Raw genomic sequence first — 23,571 nt, forward strand, 5'->3', positions numbered from 1 at the left:
CACCTCCTATATCCACTTCTGTGAGGACAGCATTGTGCCATCACGCACCAGGGTGAGTTATAACAATGACAAACCCTGGTTTACTCCTAAACTCAAAAAGCTGTGGCTGGAAAAGAGTAAGGCGTTCAGAAGCGGAGACAGGGACTGCTACAGAGAGGCCAAGTACAGGTTCACTAAAGAAGTGGACATTGCCAAACATCAGCACTCTGAGAAGATGCAGCAGCAGATCTCAGAGAATGACTCGGCCTCTGTGTGGAAAGGTTTTAGGAATATTACAAACTACAAGCCTAAAACCCCCCACTCCACTGATGACTTGCTCTTAGCCAACACCCTTAACAACTTCTACTGCCGTTTTGACGAGCCATCAGGCAGCCTTCACACCTCCAACGACCCCAACAATAGAGGCACTTTGGACACTCATTCCCCCACCTCTCCCCCCTCCATAGAGCCATCACCACCTTCAAACTGTTCACCTGCAACACCCGCCCCCTCACCCCACACAAAAGAGGATTTCACACCACCTCCTCCGACCACAACTCTTCATATTCATGAAGCAGATGTGAGGAAGCAGTTTAGGAGTCTGAATGCTCGGAAAGCTCCCGGCCCAGACGGTGTGTCTCCTGCCACCCTCAGACACTGTGCAAACGAGCTGGCCCCAGTGTTTTCTGGCATCTTCAACTCCTCACTGCAGGCATGTCATGTGCCTGCCTGCTTCAAGTCCTCTACCATAATCCCTGTCCCCAAGAAACCTAGGATCACTGGACTAAATGACTACAGACCCGTGGCTCTGACATCTGTGGTCATGAAGTCATTTGAGCGCCTAGTTCTCTCCCATCTCAAGACCCTCACGGCCCCCCTCCTGGACCCCCTGCAGTTTGCATATAGAGCCAACAGGTCTGTAGACGACGCCATCAACATGGCCCTACACTTCATCCTGCAGCATCTGGACTCCCCAGGAACCTACGCCAGGATCCTGTTTGTGGACTTCAGCTCTGCCTTCAACACCATCCTTCCAGACCATCTCCGAGGCAAGCTTTCCCAGATGAATGTGCCTGATCCCATCTGCCGGTGGATCACTGACTTCCTGACGGACAGGAAGCAGCACGTGAGGCTGGGAAAGAATGTCTCGGACTCCCGGACCATCAGCACCGGCTCCCCTCAGGGCTGTGTTCTTTCTCCTCTGCTCTTCTCCCTGTACACCAACTGCTGCACCTCCACCCACCAGTCTGTCAAGCTAATCAAGTTCGCAGATGACACCACCATCATTGGGCTCATCTCGGACGGGGACGAGTCTGCCTACAGGAGAGAGGTTGAACGTCTGGTGTCTTGGTGCAGCCACAACAACCTGGTGCTGAATGCCCAGAAGACAGTGGAGATTATTGTGGACTTCAGGAAGCACACAGCCCCACTCCCCCCCATCATCCTGACTGACACCCCCATCACCTCTGTGGACTCATTCCGCTTCCTGGGTACCACCATCACCCAGGACCTGAAGTGGGAGCCCACCATCACCTCCGTCATCAAGAAAGCCCAGCAGAGGATGTACTTCCTGAGGCAGCTGAAGAAATTCAACCTGCCAACACGGACGATGATGCAATTCTACACTGCAATCATCGAGTCCATCCTCACCTCCTCCATCACCGTGTGGTACGCTGGAGCCACTATCAGGGACAAACAGAGACTGCAGCGTGTTGTGCGCTCTGCTGAGAAGGTGATTGGCTGCAGACTCCCATCTCTGCAGGACCTGTACACCTCCAGGACACTGCGGCGTGCAGCCCGGATCTCAGCTGACCCTTCTCACCCTGGACACAGTCTGTTTGACCTGCTCCCCTCAGGCAGGAGGCTCCGGTCCATTCGCACCAGAACCTCTCGCCACAAGAACAGTTTCTTCCCCTCTGCTGTTGGACACATGAACAATAACCACATGATTGTCCCCGCCACTAACACATGACCCTACGCTGTGTCACTGCATCATTTCATGTTTGGCACTGATCACCACCTGCACTCATGTATATATCTTTCTACGTAGCACTCATAATTCTTATTCTCATGTATATATCTCATGTATATCTCATGCACATATCTTTCTTTCTACATAGCACTTTAATTCTTATTGTCTGCACTGAAGCACCGCAGCAATTTCCTAATGTTGTAAACCTCAACATCTGGCAATAAACCCATTCTGATTCTGATTCTGAAATAACAAAAATGTATTTTAGAAGAATGGTTTGACTTGGGTTTAGGGTTGGTCTCAAAGACTACACCCAGCCTAAATACATGCAGGTAACAGGCTTCAGTTGGAAGCCGTTTCTTACCTGCACACATTTTATGTTGACTACCTGAAGGATACTTACCAAGTGAGCTCATCCACCAGTATGTCAAGGTAACTGCTGACACACACACACACACACACACACACACACACACACACACACACACACACACACACACACACACACACCAGTTTTATATTGTTTATCATTATCAAATTTATCACAATAACATTTATTAATACTCCTTTTAAAACTCCACAAATTATGTAATGTCATTTTCAGTCTTTTTGCACACACAAAAGAAAAAACAAACTCAAACTACTTTGCAAGAAATCAGAGAAGCTGGTTTGTGCTTGAGATATCATATATGATACAGTTCTTTGTGTAAGAAGTCAGTTAAGTCCATTGTTTTTCTTAACCCTTGTATGGTGTTCGGGTCTGTGAGACCCGTGTTCAGTTTTTTTCAAAAGAAAAATTAAACAATTAATTATTTTTTCACGTGTAAATGTGTTGTGTCTTTCCACTCACTCCACTTGATTATAACTGATTTATTTATAACATTTTATATAAAAGAAAAACGAGAAGCACATTAATTCATAAATGTGATCTAACAAAGGTAAAGGGAAAAAATTAACCATGTTTGCTGTTCATATGTCTTGTAATTGGGATGAAGTAAACATCTGTTGAGTAATTTAACATAAAATTGTTTGATAGTGTTAATTTGGAAAGCCAAAACTCTAGCGGGTCCACCAGACCCATGAACACTGGCCGAGTAACAAAAATACGAACACCACACAAGGGTTAAATATTTTTAACACTATTTCACGTTATGTGGTAGTGTACAAACAAGTTTTTTGATACATATATGTACATACATATGTGCTCCATGGACATATTTGTCCATAGAACAAAAAGTCTTAAATGCCTGTATACTTCCTATAAGTACGGGGGGTTAAACAAGGCAACAACTAATGGAGTAAACAGCTAATATGACTCATGTAATTTATTTGAAGTGTGCAGAGTTTTGTGTTTAATCTGAAAGGTAAAAACTTAAATGCTTAATCATTTGAAAGGCTCTAAAAAGTCAGAGCATTAGAAAGTGAAACGGCAGCACAGTGAGGGCACAGCGATGCGATGAAGGCTGTCCCAATTCGAAGGCTGCTTGAAATGCGGCCCTCAAATGCGTCCTTCATTTCCCTGAATTTTAAGGACGTAGCGGTGTAGACTTCGTGGCCCAACATATCCCAGAATGCATAGCGCGGCGGTGGGTGTGGATAATTTTGCTGGGGGGGGAAAAAAAAAAAAAAAAAAAAAAAAAAAAGAAAAACGGCGGATGAGGGGCGCCCGAAGAGTAAACTTTAAGTACTGAATATTATGTCACTTATTTATGTGCAAATGTTTAATAACGAAGAACATTAAAACATTACTGGTGGCCACAAGTCAGCAAAGTTATGTGACATTAGTGACATTAGGCCGGCCGCGTGGGAGACAGCGGCCGGCCTCCAGAGATCAGGAGCTGATGTCCAGCTGATGGCCTGGAAAGTGGCCGGTGACGGTGCACTGGTCGACATGGCTTGGCAGGCACCAGGCCTGGACGTGGCTTTGCAGGTCCAGATAAGGCAGGGGGCTGGACGGGCTCCTCGGTCGGGCCCTCCAGCTGACGAGATGTGATGCTGGTTGGGTTCTCTAGAACCCACAACTGGCGAAACAGACCCAGGGCCTGCAGGTGCAGAGTCGTCTGGCTGGAACGAAGCGGACCATAGCTGCGCAAGACACACAGCTGGCTCACGGTGCAGTGGCCAGGGTTGCACAGTGCAGTCAGGCTGTCCAGGCATTGACAATGATCCAAAGTTCATAGTGGGTTGGATGAGCTCGAGTGAGCTCTCCACTGCTGGACTCAGCGGGCCTGAGTCTGCTGAGGTCTGAAGTTCGGCATCTGAGGAGGCCCTGGCGAGAGGCTTAATCTCAGAAGTGACTGGTGAGGCAGCACATAGAACATCGTTAGCATAAAAATATTTGAAACCATAAATTCTCAGTTCATGATCACTTTCGGTAACTCGAGTGGTTGATGCCAACTCCCTGTAGGCATTGTCAACATAATTGTTCATGGTAGGATTACAAATAAGTCCATAGCTGAATTCAGAGTCGCATAAAGAGGCAGACATACTCGTGGCTGGCCTAACACTCTGCAACTGAGAAGCAGTGTCATCAGAGCTCACGTTCCCGTGCATTTGGTCTTGATCACTGTCTGCACTTCCAACATCAGGGATTACAGTATTAGAATCCACTACAATCTGCACACGGGAGCAACACTGTCTCGGATGTACGAGCCGGCTGCGGTAGAACACAGTCTGAGGTGGAGAGAAAGGTCACGCAGCCCTCAGCCATCTTTGAGGTTTCACAACCATTTCCAGCAGGCTCAGAAGCAGACTGTACAGTTGACGTATGAACCTCTTTCACTGTCTCATGAACCTTGGCTTCATGTGGTGTGGCTATGGGAGCAACACTAGAAAAAGTCCTTAATTCTACAGAGTCAAGAACATGGTCTGTGATTTCTTTATGTGCTTCTTCAAAACAGTTACACAGTCTTTTCACTATCACAACACGACTCTAACTGGCCCTCAGTCTTAACCAGAGTTAGGTCGGCCACAGCATGGATGTCTATGAAATCATGATTAATGACAGGGCAGTCTTTAGCACCAGTTTCTTCGTAGCCAGGCCCACAAAAGGGAAACCCAGTACACTCTACTATATCAGGTTCATGAGATGAAAAAGCACAGTCACTCACCTCCGTTATAAGAGGAGTCTGGGACAAAACTAGCACGGGTGCTGACTGGACAGCTACTGCCTCCACCCGGGAATCAGATGCGGGTATAAGGTCGAGCAGCGCCACAGCCGCCTTGGAAGTGCGCCCAGGGTCCTGAACATGCATTTCAAGGGGTGCTAGCAGAGGGGCAATAACAAAATTAGACCTTAACTCTTCAGAGACATCAGCACAGTTCAAACAGTCTTTAGTTGATCCTTGAGGAAAGCTAGACAGTCTCTCTTCAGACTTAGAAAATGGTTTAAACAGAGTTTCAAACATGGCATGGGGTGGCTTGGTAATTGTTAAATTGTCTGAGTTAACAGGATTTAATTCTTGATCACACACAGAACTAGGACTGCTCGCTGATGATTTCAGCACATTAACTCGACAGTCATGTGATACAGAATACTTTGAGTCTGAACCTTTACTCCCAGCATCTTTCATTATTTCAGAAAAACTGACTGCAGGTTCACTGTGTGAGTCTTAATGGTTGATCTGATATCCTCGTGTTGGTGTTGTTCCCAGATCATCATACTAAATGTTGTTCCAGGATCAACATTGCAAGTGACCAATCAGAATGTTGTGACGTCATACCTTTGCGACTTCGGGAAAAACCGGAGTAAAACAAAAAACTGTACTTAAGCTGCGTGAAACCGCCTCTGTCCGCCGATCAACGGACCCTGACCCTAACCCTAACCGTAACCCTTTAATAAACAGTAAGCAGAATTGATATTGTCCTTGCAACATTGGAATTTCATAAATGCACGAATGGCTTGGCACGCAAAGGAATAACGTCACAACAATGTGATTGGTCACTTGCAATGTTGAACCTGGAACAACATTTTCATGATGGTCTGGGAACAACACCAACACGAGGATATCAGATCATCCGAGTCTTAATGCCCTCATCACTGGTTAACTCAGAAAAAACCTTTGACTTGGTAGGATGACACAGTACAGAAGTACAACAGTTGGTGGCTGCCAATAATGGTGGGTTAGTTATCACAGTGTTGCACTTTACAGAAAATCCGTCCTGTACTGCGCTTAAAACCCCCGTAGAGCAGGGCGCTAGGCTAGTGTCGGCGGATACAGACACATTTTCATCAACGGCAACATTAGAACTAGTGATCGTAGTACCAGATTCAGACGTTGTCTGCTCAAAGCTTGCTGTACCAGGGTTAAATAACTCTGGAACAAGACAGTTACTGTTTGCATCAATACAACATTCAGGTTCAGAAGTTATGACGCCGAGGGCACAGTCATCTTTATTGCTATTATGGTTGTTAACTGGTTCATGGATGCTGTAACCTGCCGAATCAGCCAGGTCACAGCCAGACAAGAACGTTTTATTCACAGCTGCCCCTGAAACACTCTCCTTTGACTTGAGGTCTTTGGCTATGGGGCTATATACAGCGTCAGAAACTGAGTCAGTGGTACTCACGACTGGATGGCTGATGGAAGTTAACGCCTCAGATGGCATTAACTGAGGGACTTCCTTAGGCTGAGGCTCGGAGCGCCGACAGCAAGAGCGCCGCTTCTTTCTATCCGTGGAAGCTGGCGGAGTGAGGGGTGGAAGTCCCTAGAAGCTCCGGGGACCCCCGAGAGCCAGTCGAGTTCCCCAGAAAGAGTGCTCGTGCTCCGGAATGAGCCAAGGCCTCCACCGGCGCTCCTCGTCCAACAGAGCACTCAGTATTTGCTGTCGCTCTTCGTGGTCCAAATCTACTGCGTCTAGTGCTTCCCCACATTGCACCGTGGCAGGAAAGTGGCGAGACTGTGATGGCGATGAGGTGACTGAAGAACTGGAAGGTGATGATGGCGCAGAAGAGTCTGGTGCCATGGCGAACCTCAGCACGCCGACTCTAACCGCCTCGGGCTTGCGAGGCAGCGCGGTGCAGACAACGTTCTGCAGATCCCCTGGCAATCCCTCTATGAAAGCCGGGTATGCAGATATCAAACAGCTCAGCTGAGCTCTCACGGACTCCTTCTTCCTCTCCGGTCCGCACGCGGAGAAGATGATCCACTTTCCATGGAGCACAGTCAACCGAGTGTTGAACTCCCATTGGTCCTCACAGATGTCCGCTAGGCCCATGATATTCGCGTCCTACTGTCACGGACTGCCGGGGCAGACCTTGTGGAGTGAGTAGAGGACCCAAGAGCAGACAGAGGCGAGGACACAAAACTGGACTTAACAAAAAGCGAGCCTTTATTTAGGGCCGAAAACTCACAGAAAAACAACAACAAAGTAACTGAGGGAAAACCTGAACATAGACTGGGAAACTATGACTCTACTAAGATTTAGACTATGTCTAAACAACATTCAGACTATGACTTACTATGGCTGGGAAACTGTGACAAGGGGTAGGGGAGATAACACAGACTGAGGACTAAATACACACATGAGGTGATCAGAGGAAGTGGAGACACATGAGGACACAGCTGACACACATAACCTAATCACAGGACAGGGGAAGTGAAACTAAATGCAATGAACAAAGAACAGAGGCTCTTTCAAAATAAAACAGGAAACATGATGAGACAGACCAAAAAACATGGGCTTGACAACATGAGACGTGGAACACAAAGGGCAAATGAGATTAAGATCCAGGGGAAGGGGAAATGAGGAGATCCAATAAACAGAACTAAGGCTGAACAACTTAGGGGTTTAAGAGAGGTGGATGAACTTAACCCAAACAATAAATGACAAAACACAAAGACTCAAGTTCTAACTAATAATGCAAAAACAAGAACTTAACATATCCCCATACTTAAAACAGAAATACACAATATATAATGAACTCAAAATGCTGGGTCACAGACCCAGCCATGACAAATAGATTTAAACGTGTGCACCCAATTCTTGTTTTCTTAAAAATACATTCTGTACAGTGGAAAACAAACATTTCAAAGAAATAGTTAACCACCATCCCCCCAAATTACCATGACGTGTGTATGACGAGTGTATGTAAAATAATTTACATATTTTTCATGGCCTCAACAAACCCCTCCTACAACTGAGACTGTTTGCTTTTTGCCACTGTCCGAGCCGTGTTCCGCTTGACCTGCCATTTTATTTTGAGCGAAGTCCCACTGGTTGACCAATTTAGCCTGATGGCTCCCTGTTACAGACCATCTAGAGACAAATTAAGATGGTTTGGAAAGGACTAGCACAAATGTCAAGCAAGTTAAACCTGATTTGATTCAACAGTAGAAACCAAAGCATGCAGTTTTCAAATATTCCTCAACAGAAACTGTGGCTCCAGTAAGAGTGTAAGTGTGAGAATGTTAGTTTTCTGTGTAAATCATTTAGAACAGCACTTCCAGCTGCATCTTTCAGTTATTCTGTAGATAATTGGGTTCCAAGAAACCACACCTGCTTGCTAGGAAATAATTTGTCCCCTTTTCTTGTTTTTTTTTTTTTTTTTGCTTACAACAAAGTTTTACTTCTGTTTAGTCTTTTTGTGTGCTAAATAAACTGCTAACCATCTTTCTTTTGTTTAGAATAATTGTGAAGTGACAAAACACTGAAAGTCAAGAAAACCTGTTAATAGAAAGATTTAGAACTTTGAAAAAGATAAATACAATGCTGATTTTTAAATATTTCAAGACTTTGCATTCCAAGCAAATTATAACTGGAGCTCAAATCCTTTATAGAATAGAATAGAATAGAATAGATCAACGAAACACATTGGTAGCATGTAGATTTGCATTCAGATTCTTACAACCTAAGTATCTACAAAGTAATAGATAGTAATATAATGCACACATTTAATGCACTCTTATCTTTTTAATGTTATTACTAATTGGAATTTTTTTGTGACCACAGATTTTTGAAACAGACCACCTTAGGAGCAAGCAGTTTGCTGGTGGTGACTGGCCTTCTCTTGACTGTTGCTATTTTCTGTAAAAATATGTCAGACTCCCGAGATTCACTTCTTGAAGAAACCAGGAGAGATGATGTCATTAAGCCACCACAAATCACTCCAGCTCATCATATTTCCTGGTCAAGATGTCAACAAAACATGTCTGTTGCTAACATTAAGAACTTCAGCGCACTTCCTGATCATATAAAAGACTTTTTGTACTATCGCCACTGTCGCCATTTCCCCATGCTGCTGGACATTCCTGATAAGTGTGGAGGAGCTGAAGGGTCCTCGGATGTTTTTCTTTTGCTGGTCATTAAAAGCGCTCCTGTGAACTACGACCGCCGAGAAGTACTGCGCAAAACCTGGGCTAAGGAGAGATTGCAGAATGGTGTGTGGATCCGAAGGCTTTTTATCTCAGGAACAACAGGTGTTGGTTTTGAGAAAAAGAGACTGAACACACTCCTTAAAATAGAGCAACGTGAGAACAATGATATTCTTCAGTGGGACTTTAATGACTCATTCTTTAACCTCACCTTGAAGCAAATACTCTTCCTCGAATGGATGGAGAGAAACTGTCCACATGCTCGCTTCCTGCTAAACGGCGATGATGATGTCTTTGTCAACACAGATAACATGGTTGAATATCTACTTCAACTTAAGGACAATGATGGACGGAAACACCTCTTTACTGGCTGGGTGATCCGATATGTTGGCCCTATTCGAGAAAAGTGGAGTAAATATTATGTTCCAGTTCAGGTGTATGAGTCAGAGTCATACCCTCCTTACTGTAGTGGTGGGGGTTACATTTTATCTGGCTACACAGCTTTGGTTATATACAATATGTCCCACTCTATCGCTGTTCTTCCCATTGATGATGTTTACTTAGGAATGTGTTTGGCCAAAGCAGGACTTAGCCCTGAGCGGCATGGTGCAGTGAGGATAAATGGACTTCACGTTCCTTCCACTACAGCTGATGACTATGACCCTTGTTATTATAGAGGAACTCTACTTGTTCATAGATTCCTTTCAGCAAAAATGTACTACATGTGGAACAAGATACATGACCCTAATCTGAAATGCTTTGCTAGTGGCTAAAAAAAAAAAAAAAATCAATCATGACTTTGCCTGTACTCATTGATGCTGGCTGACTCATTTCTACTTAATTTGCTATACATATTCAATAAAATGCCAGTGTGGATAATACAGGCTCAACCGAAAGAAACTACTTTGCTTCAATTATCCCTTTTAAAACTTACAAAGTTTTCTGTCATTTCTTTATGTGTTATTGAGGTTTTTAAACTGGGGTTGTACATAATTGTGTGGAGTTATGTGGCAAGGTGCAATAGTCTGTCTGTTACACTCAAAGCCTTGTGATGTATCTGAATATAGGTCATAAACAAAAGGGTAATTATTCACTGCATATAGGGTTCAATAAAATACTTCCTGGTTACCAGTGGCAAGGTGAGGACATTTACAAATTAAAGTTAATAAGTGTGTGCTTCAAATTGAGTGAATGAAAAATTACATTACATAATTAACACAATCTTTACATGGTAATGGGACAGTATAACTGCATATACTTACAAATATTTCAAAATCACTGTATCCTTTAGTTATGAAGTTATTTTGTGCACATTCTGGGAATTATAAATAAATAAACACAAGAGACAAACATCCCATTAATTTTTGTGTGTAATCAGTTATAATCTTTTTATTTATGAACCCTTTTACCAACATTCTCAGGGCTGAACAGAACAATAGCTTTATTGCTGGATTTATAGATAAATAACACAAAGGGAAGGTTAAGTGACAGATGCCAAACAGAACATGCTGATACAGAGAATTAACAAAAGAAAAGGACACACAGCAGGAGGGAGATTGCGACACTGGATCGAGGGAGACAGACGATACATACAAGAGGGAATCAGAGAAGAAACACCTGGGGAATACGGTTGAACATGATCAAATAGATGAGACGGGAAGTAAAGTAAACACCAAGCACACAGGGCAAGAGAGCGCTAGGGACAGAGGCATGAATAGGGACGCTGACTGGCAAATAAACATGGAGACAAGACTGACTTAACAGGGAGATGCTGAAGGAAGCACACGGAGACGAGACCAAATAACAAACAAGAAAACCTAAACTAGAAATAATGTTAAATTCAAGAGTGGGAGAAAACTAAACCAAAAAAGTCTATAAGTCTATAAGCAATGATGAATAAACTGGACCTAAAAATTCATAAACACAAAAACACTGGGACAACGACCCAGGCACCCTAACAATGTGCCAGTCATGTATCTGTAATGTCAGTGCAAAAGCATTCTGCACAAAAGAGCAATCCACCGTGTCTTTCTTTAAGGTCGTTTACATGGCAAGTATATGGCAAGCAAGCTGTAATGTGTAGCACTAGAGTAATTACTGAGTATATGGTCTAGTATTAGTTATGAATTAGAATTAGTAATTACATTTTGGAGAGGTTGTTACCAAACACCAACAGAGTGAATCACAGTGTTTTCCCACTGGACCTACATTATACAGTAAACACAGTCACTGTGCAATCAAGAGTCAGGTAAGAGTTGCCAAAAACACTGACTTTTTCCTGCACTACAGGGGAGCATCAAATGAAGGTCTTCCTTCTCCTTAAGCAGTAGGCAGGCACAGGATTGTCAGCAAGTGAGGTAATTATCACAGGTGAGCTGGAATGAATGGTAGTCTTTACAGTCAGTAGTTTTCACATTCCATTTCCATTAAATTCAGTATAATTCTGAACAGTTCCCCAGTGCTCTCGAATGATATTCAAAGTCTTCTTTGGATGTTGGCTTTGTGCTGTTCACCTTAAAGGTGCTGCTTTAAAAATGTTGAGATCTGGGCTCTGAGGAGGCCAGTCAATGACTGATAGTATTGTTTTATGAGATTTTCTTCCTGTTTTACTTACTTTACTTATCATATAAGGCTTATATGATTTACTCATGAAAGTGGCCACTTTCATATATTGTTTTAGTAAGTATCCAAAACACACAAGTTTCATTTATATAAATTTTCAAGGGATCTTACATCTGTTTTCACTCTTGTATTCGTTTCATACAAGTTTCACGCAAGACAGATACAAACTTTATAAGATTTATATATATCTTTTCCATATGGGTCTCCTCACAGCTTGCCTTACCTATAATGAGGTGATCACAGTAAATGACATATTATAATATTCATTCCATGCACTATTCAAATGGACAGGACAATGGTATACTGGTAAACATTACAGCGTTTCTTTGCAAGACAAAATAGCATGTGTGATGCTGAGCTCAATTTCTGAGTCAGCTATATGCTTTGCGTTACGCATTTAAATGTTTACTGCTTTTTTCTCTCCTGAAACTCAAAGATGTCTCAGAAACTTAGACAAAGTCTGGTGATCCTACTCTGCATCTCTGAGCATTGTTTTACCAGTTTTTTCTTTCCTCCTTCCAGTTCCGTTGTTTTGTACTTCATTTTATTATAAAATTCTTGTAATTTTACCTCTCAAAGTCCTGGAGAAAAAGTTTTTCTTCTTTCGGTTTTATGTCCAGTTCTTTTGTCTTGAAGAAACTGCAATGTTTCATCAAGCTTTATTTGGAGCACTTGTTTTTTTCCTCCATGTCTTCATGCTTTCAATAAATTTCTGTTTTATGTCGTGTTGCTTTCTCTCTTGAAGCAACTGTTGATTTTTGTGCAGTGTCTTATTAAGCTTTCCCTGCAGCACTTTTTATGAGGATATTTTTTTGCTTGGACAAATTATCAGTAAAGTTTCAACCCCTGTTGTTTTTTTAAAAATGTGTTATAGCAATACCATACACCAAAAGACACACACATATATTTATGATTATTGGATACTGTAACCCAGGATAATATTGTTTGGTGTCAATTGTATTTTATATTTTTGGGAATTGTCCTCAAATCAGTGTGAGTAGTTGTATTTTCATTGCTGTACTTCTTTTGTACTTTTGTTTTTGGTATATTGTTCTGTTATCAGTTGCACCACACTTTTCAGTCGCAATTTATTCATTTTTTTTTAGATATTTTAGTCATACATGAAGATTCAAGGTCTTTATTGTTAATACAACAATATACACAGTGAACTAAGCACACAGCCCTGCAACGATCCTGTAATCAGTCTGAGGACTTTGGAAGTGTTATTTCCTATGAAGACAGACTGGGGCCTGTCAGTTAGGAAGTCCAAGATCCAATTGCAGACAGTGGTGTTTATTCCTAGTAGGTCCAACTTCTTTACAGGTTCTGGGGAATGACTGTGTTGAATGCTGAGCTCAAGTCAATAAATAGCATTCTTACATAAATGTCCTTTTTGTTGAGATGAGAGAGAGAAAGGTGAAGAGCAGGCGAGATGGCGTCATCTGTGGAGTGGTTTGGACGGTAAGCAAACTGTAGCTTGTCTAGATTCTTGTAATCAATCCAGGCCATGCACAGGTTGTTCAGTCTAGTCTTACAGTCTCAAATGACTACTCTATCTACCAGTAGCTGGTGTTTTGCCCTTTTGGTGTCTCTGGCAATTCCTTTCTGTTCACCGCACAATATCGAACTATTGGATAAACCTCGGTAGGGATGTTCTGACATAAACGGTAGTAACCAGACCGAAAAGCAGCGCACATTTCGGTGCTTTATTTCGGTGCTTTTTTTCCTGAGCTGTGCACTTCTAGCCAATCATAGAATAGAATAGAATAGAATAGAATAGAATTCAACTTTATTGTCATTGCACATGCACAGGTACAGGGCAACGAAATGCAGTTTGCATCCATCCAGAAGTGCTTTAGTGATATAGATATATTACAATATATATTAGCAATAATATAGATATGTGAGTATATTACAGAAATGGGTCTATTATGGTATGTTATAATGTACACGGTATGAAGTATGTTGTGAATATTCTATAACTATAAGTATGTACAGGCTGTAGTGAGTACAAGCTATGTACAGGATATGAACAGGATATAAATATGAAAAACTATACAGAATATGAAATAAATAACTTTACAGAATCTGGGATATACAGCTATACAGAAATGGGAACTATGCAAGTTGTAAACAGTTGTAGGATTAAAGATTATCGAATGTACAGAATGATTATTTACACAGAGCTATACAGTAGTGCAGTTAAGATAAGTGAGGGTGTAGATAGTTTCTACAGAGGCTATATAAAGTGCTAGTGGTTGTGAGTGGTGGTTCAGTCCATGTTATTATTGTGTTTGAGGGTACAGTTGTCCATTGTGGGTGTGTGTATGTTCAGTCCATGAGTTTAACGTGGGTCAGATGTCAGGAGGCAGAGTTCAGGAGTCTGACAGCTGTGGGGAAGAAGCTGTTCCGGTACCTGGTGGTCTTAGTCCGGAGGCTCCTGTGGCGCCTCCCAGAGGGCAGGAGGGTGAAGAGTCCATGTGATGGGTGACTGGGGTCTTTGATGATTTTCCCAGCCCTTTTCAGACACCGCTTCCTGTAGATGTCTTTTATGGCAGGAAGTGGTGCTCCGGCGATGCGCTGGGCAGTTTTCACGACCCTCTGCAACGCCTTCCGGTCCGAGGCAGAGCAGTTCCCGTACCAGACTGTTATACAGTTGGTCAGGATGCTCTCGATGGTGCAGCGATAGAAGTTCACCAGGATGTCTGAGGACAGGTGGTTCTTCCTCAGAGTCCTCAAGAAGAAGAGGCGCTGGTGAGCCTTCTTGACCAGCTTGGAGCAGTTGGTCGTCCAGGTGAGATCCTCGGAGATGTGGACTCCCAGGAACTTGAAGCTGCTCACACGCTCCACAGCCGTCCCCTTAATGTGGATGGGTGGATGTGGGTCAGCATTCCTCCTGTAGTCCACGATGAGCTCCTTGGTCTTCTCGGTGTTAAGCAGCAGGTTGTTTCTGTCGCACCACTCAGCCAGACGATCCACCTCCTCCCTGTAGGCGGCCTCATCGTTGTCACTGATGAGGCCAATCACCGTGGTGTCATCTGCAAACTTAATGATGGTGTTGGAACCATCAGCAGGTCTGCAGTCGTGGGTGAAGAGGGAGTAGAGGAAAGGGCTCATCACACAGCCTTGTGGTACACCGGTGTTCATTGTGATGGTAGATGAGCAGCGGTTATCCAGCCGGACATGTTGGGGGCGGTTGGTCAGGAAGTCCAGTAACCATTTGCAGATGAGGGAACTGATACCCAGGTCTGTCAGTTTCCTGATGAGTTGTGAGGGGTGGATTGTATTGAATGCTGAACTGAAGTCTATAAACAGCATTCTGGCGTAGGTGTTGTTGTTGTCCAGGTGTGAGAGGACAGAGTGCATTGCGATGGAGACTGCATCCTCTGTGCTCCTGTTCCGGCGGTATGCGAATTGGTGGGGGTCCAGGGTGGGGGGGAGACAGGATTTGAAGTGTGCTAGGACCAGTCGCTCTAAGCACTTAGTGATGATGGGGGTGAGTGCTACTGGGCGGTAATCATTGAGGCAAGATGGGTTGGAGTTTTTGGGTATCGGGACGATGGAGGTGGATTTGAAGCAGGCCGGTACCACAGCGTGGGCCAAGGACAGATTGAATATGTCCTTGGCCCACGCTGTGGTACCACGCTGTGGTACCAAGGACATCACATCATTTTACGTTTCTGAGAATAGTAGGCGGGTCCAGGTACGTACGTTCTTTTAGAGCAGAGCTACAGATTAAAATGTCCAAGGCGAAGCGGTCAAAAGTCTGGCTGTACTTCACAGCAAAATATGCAAACTCAGCAGCCTGCAACAAGTACTTTAAGCTGATACTGTGATACTGTCAAAGGAGGTAACACCTCAAATCCGATGAAACACCTGGCGATGCATAGCGTTTTTTTTAAAAGCCCAGAAATGCGCCGTATTTGATAGCTTGCTGCGAGACCTCACACCGAGCGCATCTACTGCGGGTGGGTTGGCTGTTATGCAACATCCCCCAAAAACACGAAGAGGAGAGTCCTGGCCCCTAGCCCTGCCAGTGTAGCAGAAATGATGATGAATGATGATGCAGCAGCAGCCGTTCTTCTCTGCGTGAGTAGCTTCATGTTATTCGAGTGTAATTTACGTTGAGTAGGCTAACCACGTTATTACATTAATGCATGTAAGGTGAGCTAGCAAACATCATCATAGCTACATGCGGCTGTCTTCTTGTTTGATGGCAGATACTCCCTTCACCCTGGCCAAAAAGGCTAAAATGACCAAAGAAAAAGAGGGAAACAGCTAAACATGAGAGGTTTTTGGACAAAGTTTGTGTTTTTTCCATTGTTTAAGCACTGCTTCCAGCCAAGAGTGATACCATATATGCCCCATAGCTGCAGAAAAGGCTAACATTGTTATCTTTTTACAAAAACCAGCTGAACATGAGAAGTTTTTGGACCAATTTTGTGTTCTCCATTCTTTAAGCACCGGTTTGAGCACCGTTTGAGCACCGGCACCGTTTCAAAAGTACCGATTTGGCACCGGTATCGGATAAAACCTAAACGATACTCATCCCTAAACCTCGGTCATTTCACAGAAATACAGAATAGTGACGGGATACTGTCATTGCCTATCCCTAGTCTGGTAGAGGAGTTTAAATGTGAAAAAGTGAGGCTTGAGATGTCACTGATGGACTCCCGGGACCCAATAGTGAGAGGCACTGCTCCCACCCTAGAAACGGGGAGGAAGTGGACCCCAGCCACATCTGTGCTACAGGCCAAATCTGCTCTTCAACATCGTGATGTGGTGGGTCACATCCAACAGGGCAGAGGAGGATTTGGTCCTGGAGCAGTAACACCTCAGTGGCAACAGGCATCTGTAACTGAAGGTCGAAAAACGGTGGTGGAGGAGGTGCGTCAACAGGAGGAAACAGCCAGACATGCCAGTGCCGTAGCGGTGGCCAAGCAGGGTTGCTGGATGAATTGGGAGAGTGTGGAAAAGAGGAAACTCTTGTTGGGTCAAAACATGTGACCCTGCTGGAATTCGACCACGAGAGACTGCAAACACAACACAAGAGCCACTTGAATGTTTTTACTTGAAAGGCGAGACTGCGCTCAGAGAGCTAACGATCACAGGGCGATTGTGGCTCAAGAGTTGGCAGTTCATCTTGTAATTGGAAGGTTGCTGGTTTGAGCCCCTGCTCGGACAGTCTTGGTCGTTGTGTCCTTTTGCAAGACACTTCACCCGTTGCCTACTGGTGGTGGTCAGAGGGCCCGGCGGCGCCAGTGTCCACCTTTGTCAGTGTGCCCCAGGGCAGCTGTGGCTACAATGTAGCTTGCCATCACCAGTGTGTGAATGACTGAATGTAGTGTAAAGCGCTTTAGGGTCCTTAACTGTGGTGATTTTATTTGACTGCTTTCTCTCAGATTTAATATCCAGATTCTGGTGAGGCACAAAACACATCTGAGATAATTTGCTTTGATTATTAGGACACATGGGCTTAGTGTGACCTTCCTGTCCACAAAGGTAGCACACTGGCGGCCTTTTACCTGGCTTCGAGGTATTCAGAGGCTGCTTTTCCCTTGTAAAGGGCTTACCCACACCCGTCGCTGACCTCTGAGGATGCTGAGGGGGTTGCGACCGACGTGAATCTCTGGCAGCCTTCCATGCACTGTTGCCCCATGGCTGACTCTTACTTCGGGCAGCTACAAACACATCAGCCAGGGTGGCGGCCAGGGCCGTGCAGAGAGGTTTAAAGGGGCGGGTGCTCAAAGTTAAAAAGGGGCACATTGAACCAGGCTGAATAACAACAACACACATTCATCACGAATCTAATATGGGCAACAAGGCAAAGCAAACGTAGCCGATGTTTTACCTGATGGGTACAATGTTGCTGTTGAGGGGTTGCTGTGGATAGTGCTGGAGGGCAGGGCTGTGTTGATCTGAGACTGTTGACATTAAAAAGTCCACAGGAGAGATGGTAGCTGATTAAACAAGTGTCATGAGATAATAACAAAATGCAAAGATTGGTGACAGCACTTGGAACCATAAGGCAACAAAAACTGTTATAAATAATTTAGGCTCTGCCTGTAAATCACTCTTTGCTTCTCTTCTTCCTTCCATCCCATCATTTCATATATCACTCTCCACTTGCTGTCTATCTGAGAACAAAGCACAACTTGCTATTGCAATAAACTATAATCTAATTATCCACACCTAACAACTCTTGCACTTAATCTAAAATAAAATGATGACAGAAAAATGTTATAGCCCTGCCTTTAGTAGCCTCACACAGCTCCTACTGTTTCCTCCTCATGTCCTTACCAGGCATGTCTGGACAATGTTATATCATGAGTAATTTTTTTAAAAAAAATCCATCTAAATAAAACACACATGCACGCACACACAGTGACATTTTAGACCTTCTTCAGAATACTGTATATACTATGGGCATCACGGTGCTGATTCAGAATCCTTACATTATTATTTATTACTAGAGCTACAATAATAAAGCAATGAGGGGGAAGTAATAAATATGAAATAATGTATTTATGATGATTCCATTTGTTTCACTATCCACTCTGTGCAGGGGCAAAGCTTATTACATTTTTAAACTGTAGAGATACAATAATCTTACTGCTGTAAAATCCAAATTTTGTCTTATTTAAAATATAAATCTGATATAATCTGCTTCTTAATGTATGTTCTTTAAAATACAGCGTGTGTTTTTAATATATTATAATTATAATAATGCATAATTATGTGGACATGCATATTAGAAATATAATCCCTCCAGAAAGGCAGGAAAAGCCCGGAAACTTACTTTAAAACTAAATATGTTCCCTAAAACGGTGACAGAGCTACAGACCCATGACAGCCTTACACAGGTAGCCAGCAGCTATGACCAGCACTACTTGTGCAGTTAATAAAAGGACAGGTAATGTTTGTCGCGCTGTTGCACACACAGCACGCTCGTTTGTTTCAGTTCGTCAGTTGCAACAAGACAGCTTACCAACGTGTAGGATAAGCTAATACTCCTGTGTGCTACACACTACAGTGTGCGCTGTACACCTACTTACTGGTTTTGTTGCATCAGTCTGTGTCTCTGAGTTAACTTGTGTTTCTCCTACCGCTCCGGACTGCAACAAATGCGCGTGCTCTTTGTGAGCTCTTTCCCGGCTCGTAACCAGCGTGTTCTGCCGTCAAGGGCGATCATTGGTTAAATGTGATCATGTGACTGATGCAAGCCAGATCCTTTTATTTAGCAAAACTGTGATTAATAGTTAAATATTATTGTTGAGGGGCACAGACGGGACTCCGCACGCACACACACATAAAAAAATAAAGAATTTTTTTTAAAAGTTGCCTCAACATAAGGGCACTTTGGGCACCCATCAGGAAAGGGGCGGGTGCTCAAGTCCCTCTAGCCCCCCCTCTGCACGTGCCTGGTGGCGGCCTCTGCAGCAGACTTTGGATTATGCTCCTTGATCCAGACCTGAAGCTCAGGACACAGCATTCTTAAAAACTGCTCCAAGATAATAATTTCACCAACTTCTTTTATAGTTTTTTTAGGCTGAATCCACTTCTCATAAAGTTCTTTCAGTCTCGCATACAGTTCCTTGGGACTCTCATCAAAAACGTCAAGACAGCGAAATCTTTGCCTGTATGTTTCTGGGTTTATATCATATTTTTGCAAAATGGCAGCTTTTACCTTATCATATTGCAGTGAATCGTCCACATCCATATTAACATAGGCACTTCGAGCCTTACCAGTGAGAAGAGGAATGAGGTGAAAAATCCAGTCTGACTCTGGCCAGTGACAAGCAGCTGCAATTCTCTCAAAAGTGGTCAGAAAATGTTCAACATCATCTTCAACAGCTAGTTTCTCCAGTTTAGGATGACGAATATGCACAGACTGACCTGTTAATATGGAGGCTGAGCCAGAAAAATTTACATTTTGTGTGGAAAGAAATTTCTTGTAGTTAAGCAAATACTTCAGTGAACTCATTTTGTTCGGTAATGGATTAGGATTTAATTTTATCAGAAAACCGTACAGTAATATTGGCTGTGGATGACAGGGTGAAGAGAGTGGGGGTCACCCAGAGTCAGAATCCAGTGAAATATCTGTGTCACCTCTTACAGTTTTCCTGTAATCTGAGCTCAAAGATGAGGATATTAAAAGTATAGTAGAGTATATTGGGTAAATTTTATTGTTAATTTTCTCTGAATCATATAGGAATTTGGGCTGTGGATCACATGGGGAAAAGTGGAGATACACCAAACCTGGGAGTGGATTGTTAAGTAAAATAGTGTCAGGACACAAAAGACTGCGTTTCTAAGCAGGGCTTCACCCATACCGTAATATGTGCAAGGTTAAGTGCAACCACATTTTCGGTGCGGCTGGCGGTGCAGCTAGCTTGACTGTGACTTCGTAAGTTGGCTGGGTCAATCTGGGATATGGTTTTTCAATTTTGTTGTCCGGGTGGAAAATCGGGAGAAATTGGGGAGAATGGTTGATGCCTTTAAGGCCTAGCATAGCCTGTAACGTTAGTATGACCGACACATTTTAATGAGTGAACTTGACTTTAAGTGACTTACAGGTTTCTTTGAAAAATACTTTCTTATATCCAGGTTCTTCCTTTTTGCTGCCATCCTCCTTGCAGGTCCTCGCAGCGCAGGCTAGCCGCTGCTAAAACTAAACAGAGCTCCCTGAAAGGCACAGCCAATCACATTGGCCATATTTGTCACATGAAGTAGGACTCCAGTAGAGAACGTAATTTAACTCTTTCTGCACCGCTAGGTGAATGAGATGTTGACAGATCATGTTTTTTCTTTCTATCGGTTTTGTTTTTCTTTACTTGAAGAGATCAAATTATTGGGGGGGACAATTCATTAATCGCCAGATATTGGTTGGTACATGTCCCTTCCGTCCATGCCAAATCTATGCCCTTGGTTGTAGGACTAGACTTACTCAGAGCAAATACACAAGGAGACACAATCAGGTCCTCAGGTGTCTAGCCGAGAAAGTTGAGAGCAAAAGAAAATCCATTGGCTTTCATCAACATTGGTCTGGGAGGGAGACAAGTCGAGGGCAAGCCCCTCAACCCCGGACCTGGGCCCGCTGAAGGTTGTCAGGGATTGGCAGATTTTATTATTATTAACCTTTATTTAACCAGGAAAATCCCATTGAGATTAAAAACCTCTTTTTCAAGGGAGACCTGGCCAAGATAGGCAGCAGCAGGTGTCTCACAGTTACAGAAATTACTCAAACACAGGCAGCAACAACACACATGCAACAATAAGTGAAAGAATACAAATAAAATAAAATAAAATTCAAAAAAAAAAAAAAAAAGTCAGTTAAAATGACAATCAATCTAATTGAAACAGTTGCATGTTATGGACTTGGCCTCAAGGATTCGTAGTTTAGATTTAAAAGCACTTAATGAAATGAATTCAGTCATTTTCCATTCCTTCTGCAGTTTGTTCCAAGCCAAGGGTGCTAAATGGACAAAAGCTCTTTTACCAAGTTCAGTTCGGGCAAATGGAAAAGAAAGCAACAAGTAACCATGCGGACAAAGAGAATACCGACCAGCATGTTTCATTACAAGCAGGGAACATATATAAGAAGGCAGCAACCCAAGTATCACCTTATATATAAAACTGTATAAATGAGAGTTCCTCCGACTTACCAAAGCAGGCCATCCTACCTGAGAGTATAACTCACAGTGGTGAGTCTGAAATTTACGGTTAGTGATGAACCTCAGAGAAGCATGATACACAGAATCAACCATTCGAAGACATTGAGCAGAAGCATTCATATATAGAATATCACCATAATCCAGCACAGGCAAGAATGTTGCAGCAACAAGCCGCTTCTTTGTATTAAAAGAGAAACACAACTTATTTTGAAAATAAAATCTCAGTTTTAATTTCAGGTTTTTCACAAGATTCTCTACATGTGGTTTGAAGGTAAGCGGGTCATCAATTAAGATTCCCAGATATTTATAGGTGTGAACCAACTCTATTTTATTACCTTCAAGAGTGGTTACTGATGGGATTGTTTGGGCTTGTCTCCTTGATTTAGAAAACAACATGAGCTTTGTTTTGCCTGCGTTGAGAACAAGTTTAAGCTGAAGTAATGAGTGCTGGACAGCAAAAAAGGCTTTCTGCAAGGAGTCAGTGGCTTGGACAAGAGTTGAACCACAGCTGTAAATAACTGTATCATCAGCATAGATGATACAGCACGTTTGCATCTGCACATGTAGACTAAGATTGTTTACGTAAATGATAAATAGAAGGGGACCTAATACAGAACCCTGTGGCACTCTGTTGTGCACTGTAACAAAGTCAGAACATAGACCGTCAGATTTAATGCACTGAGTCCTGTTACTGAGGTAGTTTGAGAACCATGTCACTGCTCTCTCAGAGTCCTGACTGGAAGAGTCTAAGTTTTAAAATACAATGATCAACAGTGTCAAATGCTTTTGACAAATCAATAAAAAGGGATGCACAGTGTTGTTTTTTATCAAGTGCAATAGTAATATCATTTACCACTCTAATTGCAGCTGTGATAGTACTGTGATTCTTCCTAAAGCCTGATTGATATTCAGATAAAATGGCATTGGTGTGTAAAAACTCCTTTAACTGCTCACGCACAAGAGCTTCAAGAACTTTGGCCAGCACAGATAGATTAGATATTGGTCTGTAATTAGTTAACACTGCTGGATCGCCCCCTTTTAATAGTGGAATAACAAAAGCTGATTTCCATACTGAAGGAATTTTATTCGTATCCAGTGTGAGGTTGAAAAGTGTTGTGAGAGGCTCTGCCACAAAATCAGCTGCCAGTTTCAAGAAGTAAGGATCTAGTAAGTCTGGCCCTGGAGATTTTCTAGGATCTAACAGTTTAAGAGCTTTACAGACCTCCTGCACAGAGAAAGGAACAAAGTTAAATGGCTGACCAGTGTACACCGGAAGGTTTGTGCCAGATTTTACAGAGACTGGGTTCAGAGAGTCAAACAAAGAGTCAGAAGATATAAAGTGCTTGTTAAAGCAATTCATAATCTCCTTCCTATCATAAACAGGAACAGAATCCTTAAAAACATAGGTGGGCAGAGCGTGGGAGCTTTTACTCACTGAAAGATACTTAATGATTTTCCAGAACTTCTGTGGATTATTTAGGTTCTCAGTGGTGACAGACAGAAGAAAGAAAGAAGCCAATCACTGGGGTAGCCTGTTTTCCTCGCTTTGGCCCAAGCCAGGTTGCGCTCATGAATGATATCTGCCAGCTCTGGGGAGAACCAGGGGTTTTCACGACCTTTTATCCTATATCTTCTTAATGGAGCATGTTTATTCACAATTTGCATAAACCCATCCCTAAAGAATGCCCACACTAATTCTACATCAGGGATCAATCCTATTTTCTTCCAGTCATAGTTTGACAAATCATGATAAAATGCTTGTTCATTAAAATGTTTAAGAGTTCTTTTAAAAATAATACGATGTTATGACTTGGCCACTTTAGTATTTCTAATAGCAGCAACAACACAGTGGTCACTTAAGTCGTTACAAAAGACACCCAAAGATGAAAATTTATGAGGAACATTTGTCAAAATCAAGTCAATCAAGGTAGACTTTTCGGGGCTTTTGAGATTCCGCCGAGTGGGTAAATTGACCAGCTGGGTAAGACTGATAGAATCACAAAAAGATTTA

The 23,571-nt window shown here is 43.0% G+C and overlaps 1 protein-coding gene and 1 pseudogene across 1 annotated transcript; one reads left to right on the forward strand and one right to left on the reverse strand.

The window, feature by feature from the left end:
• Window positions 1-3,551: 3,551 nt before the first annotated feature.
• On the reverse strand, window positions 3,552-7,168 carry LOC146660311 (uncharacterized). The gene is made up of 2 exons (XM_085420108.1): window positions 5,062-7,168; window positions 3,552-4,248 (listed from the first exon to the last, which is right to left on the reverse strand). The coding sequence occupies exon 1, from the start codon at window positions 7,166-7,168 to the stop codon at window positions 6,659-6,661; it is 510 nt and encodes a 169-aa protein (XP_085276234.1). The 3' UTR covers window positions 3,552-4,248; window positions 5,062-6,658.
• A 1,817-nt stretch (window positions 7,169-8,985) lies between these two features.
• LOC146660312 (N-acetyllactosaminide beta-1,3-N-acetylglucosaminyltransferase 3 pseudogene) lies at window positions 8,986-13,707 on the forward strand (annotated as a pseudogene).
• Window positions 13,708-23,571: the final 9,864 nt, after the last annotated feature.

The sequence above is a fragment of the Rhamphochromis longiceps genome, linkage group LG10 (assembly GCF_057381845.1).
Source record: "Rhamphochromis longiceps isolate RC_006_pf linkage group LG10, R_longiceps_female_GT1.1, whole genome shotgun sequence".
Lineage (NCBI taxonomy): Eukaryota > Metazoa > Chordata > Actinopteri > Cichliformes > Cichlidae > Rhamphochromis > Rhamphochromis longiceps.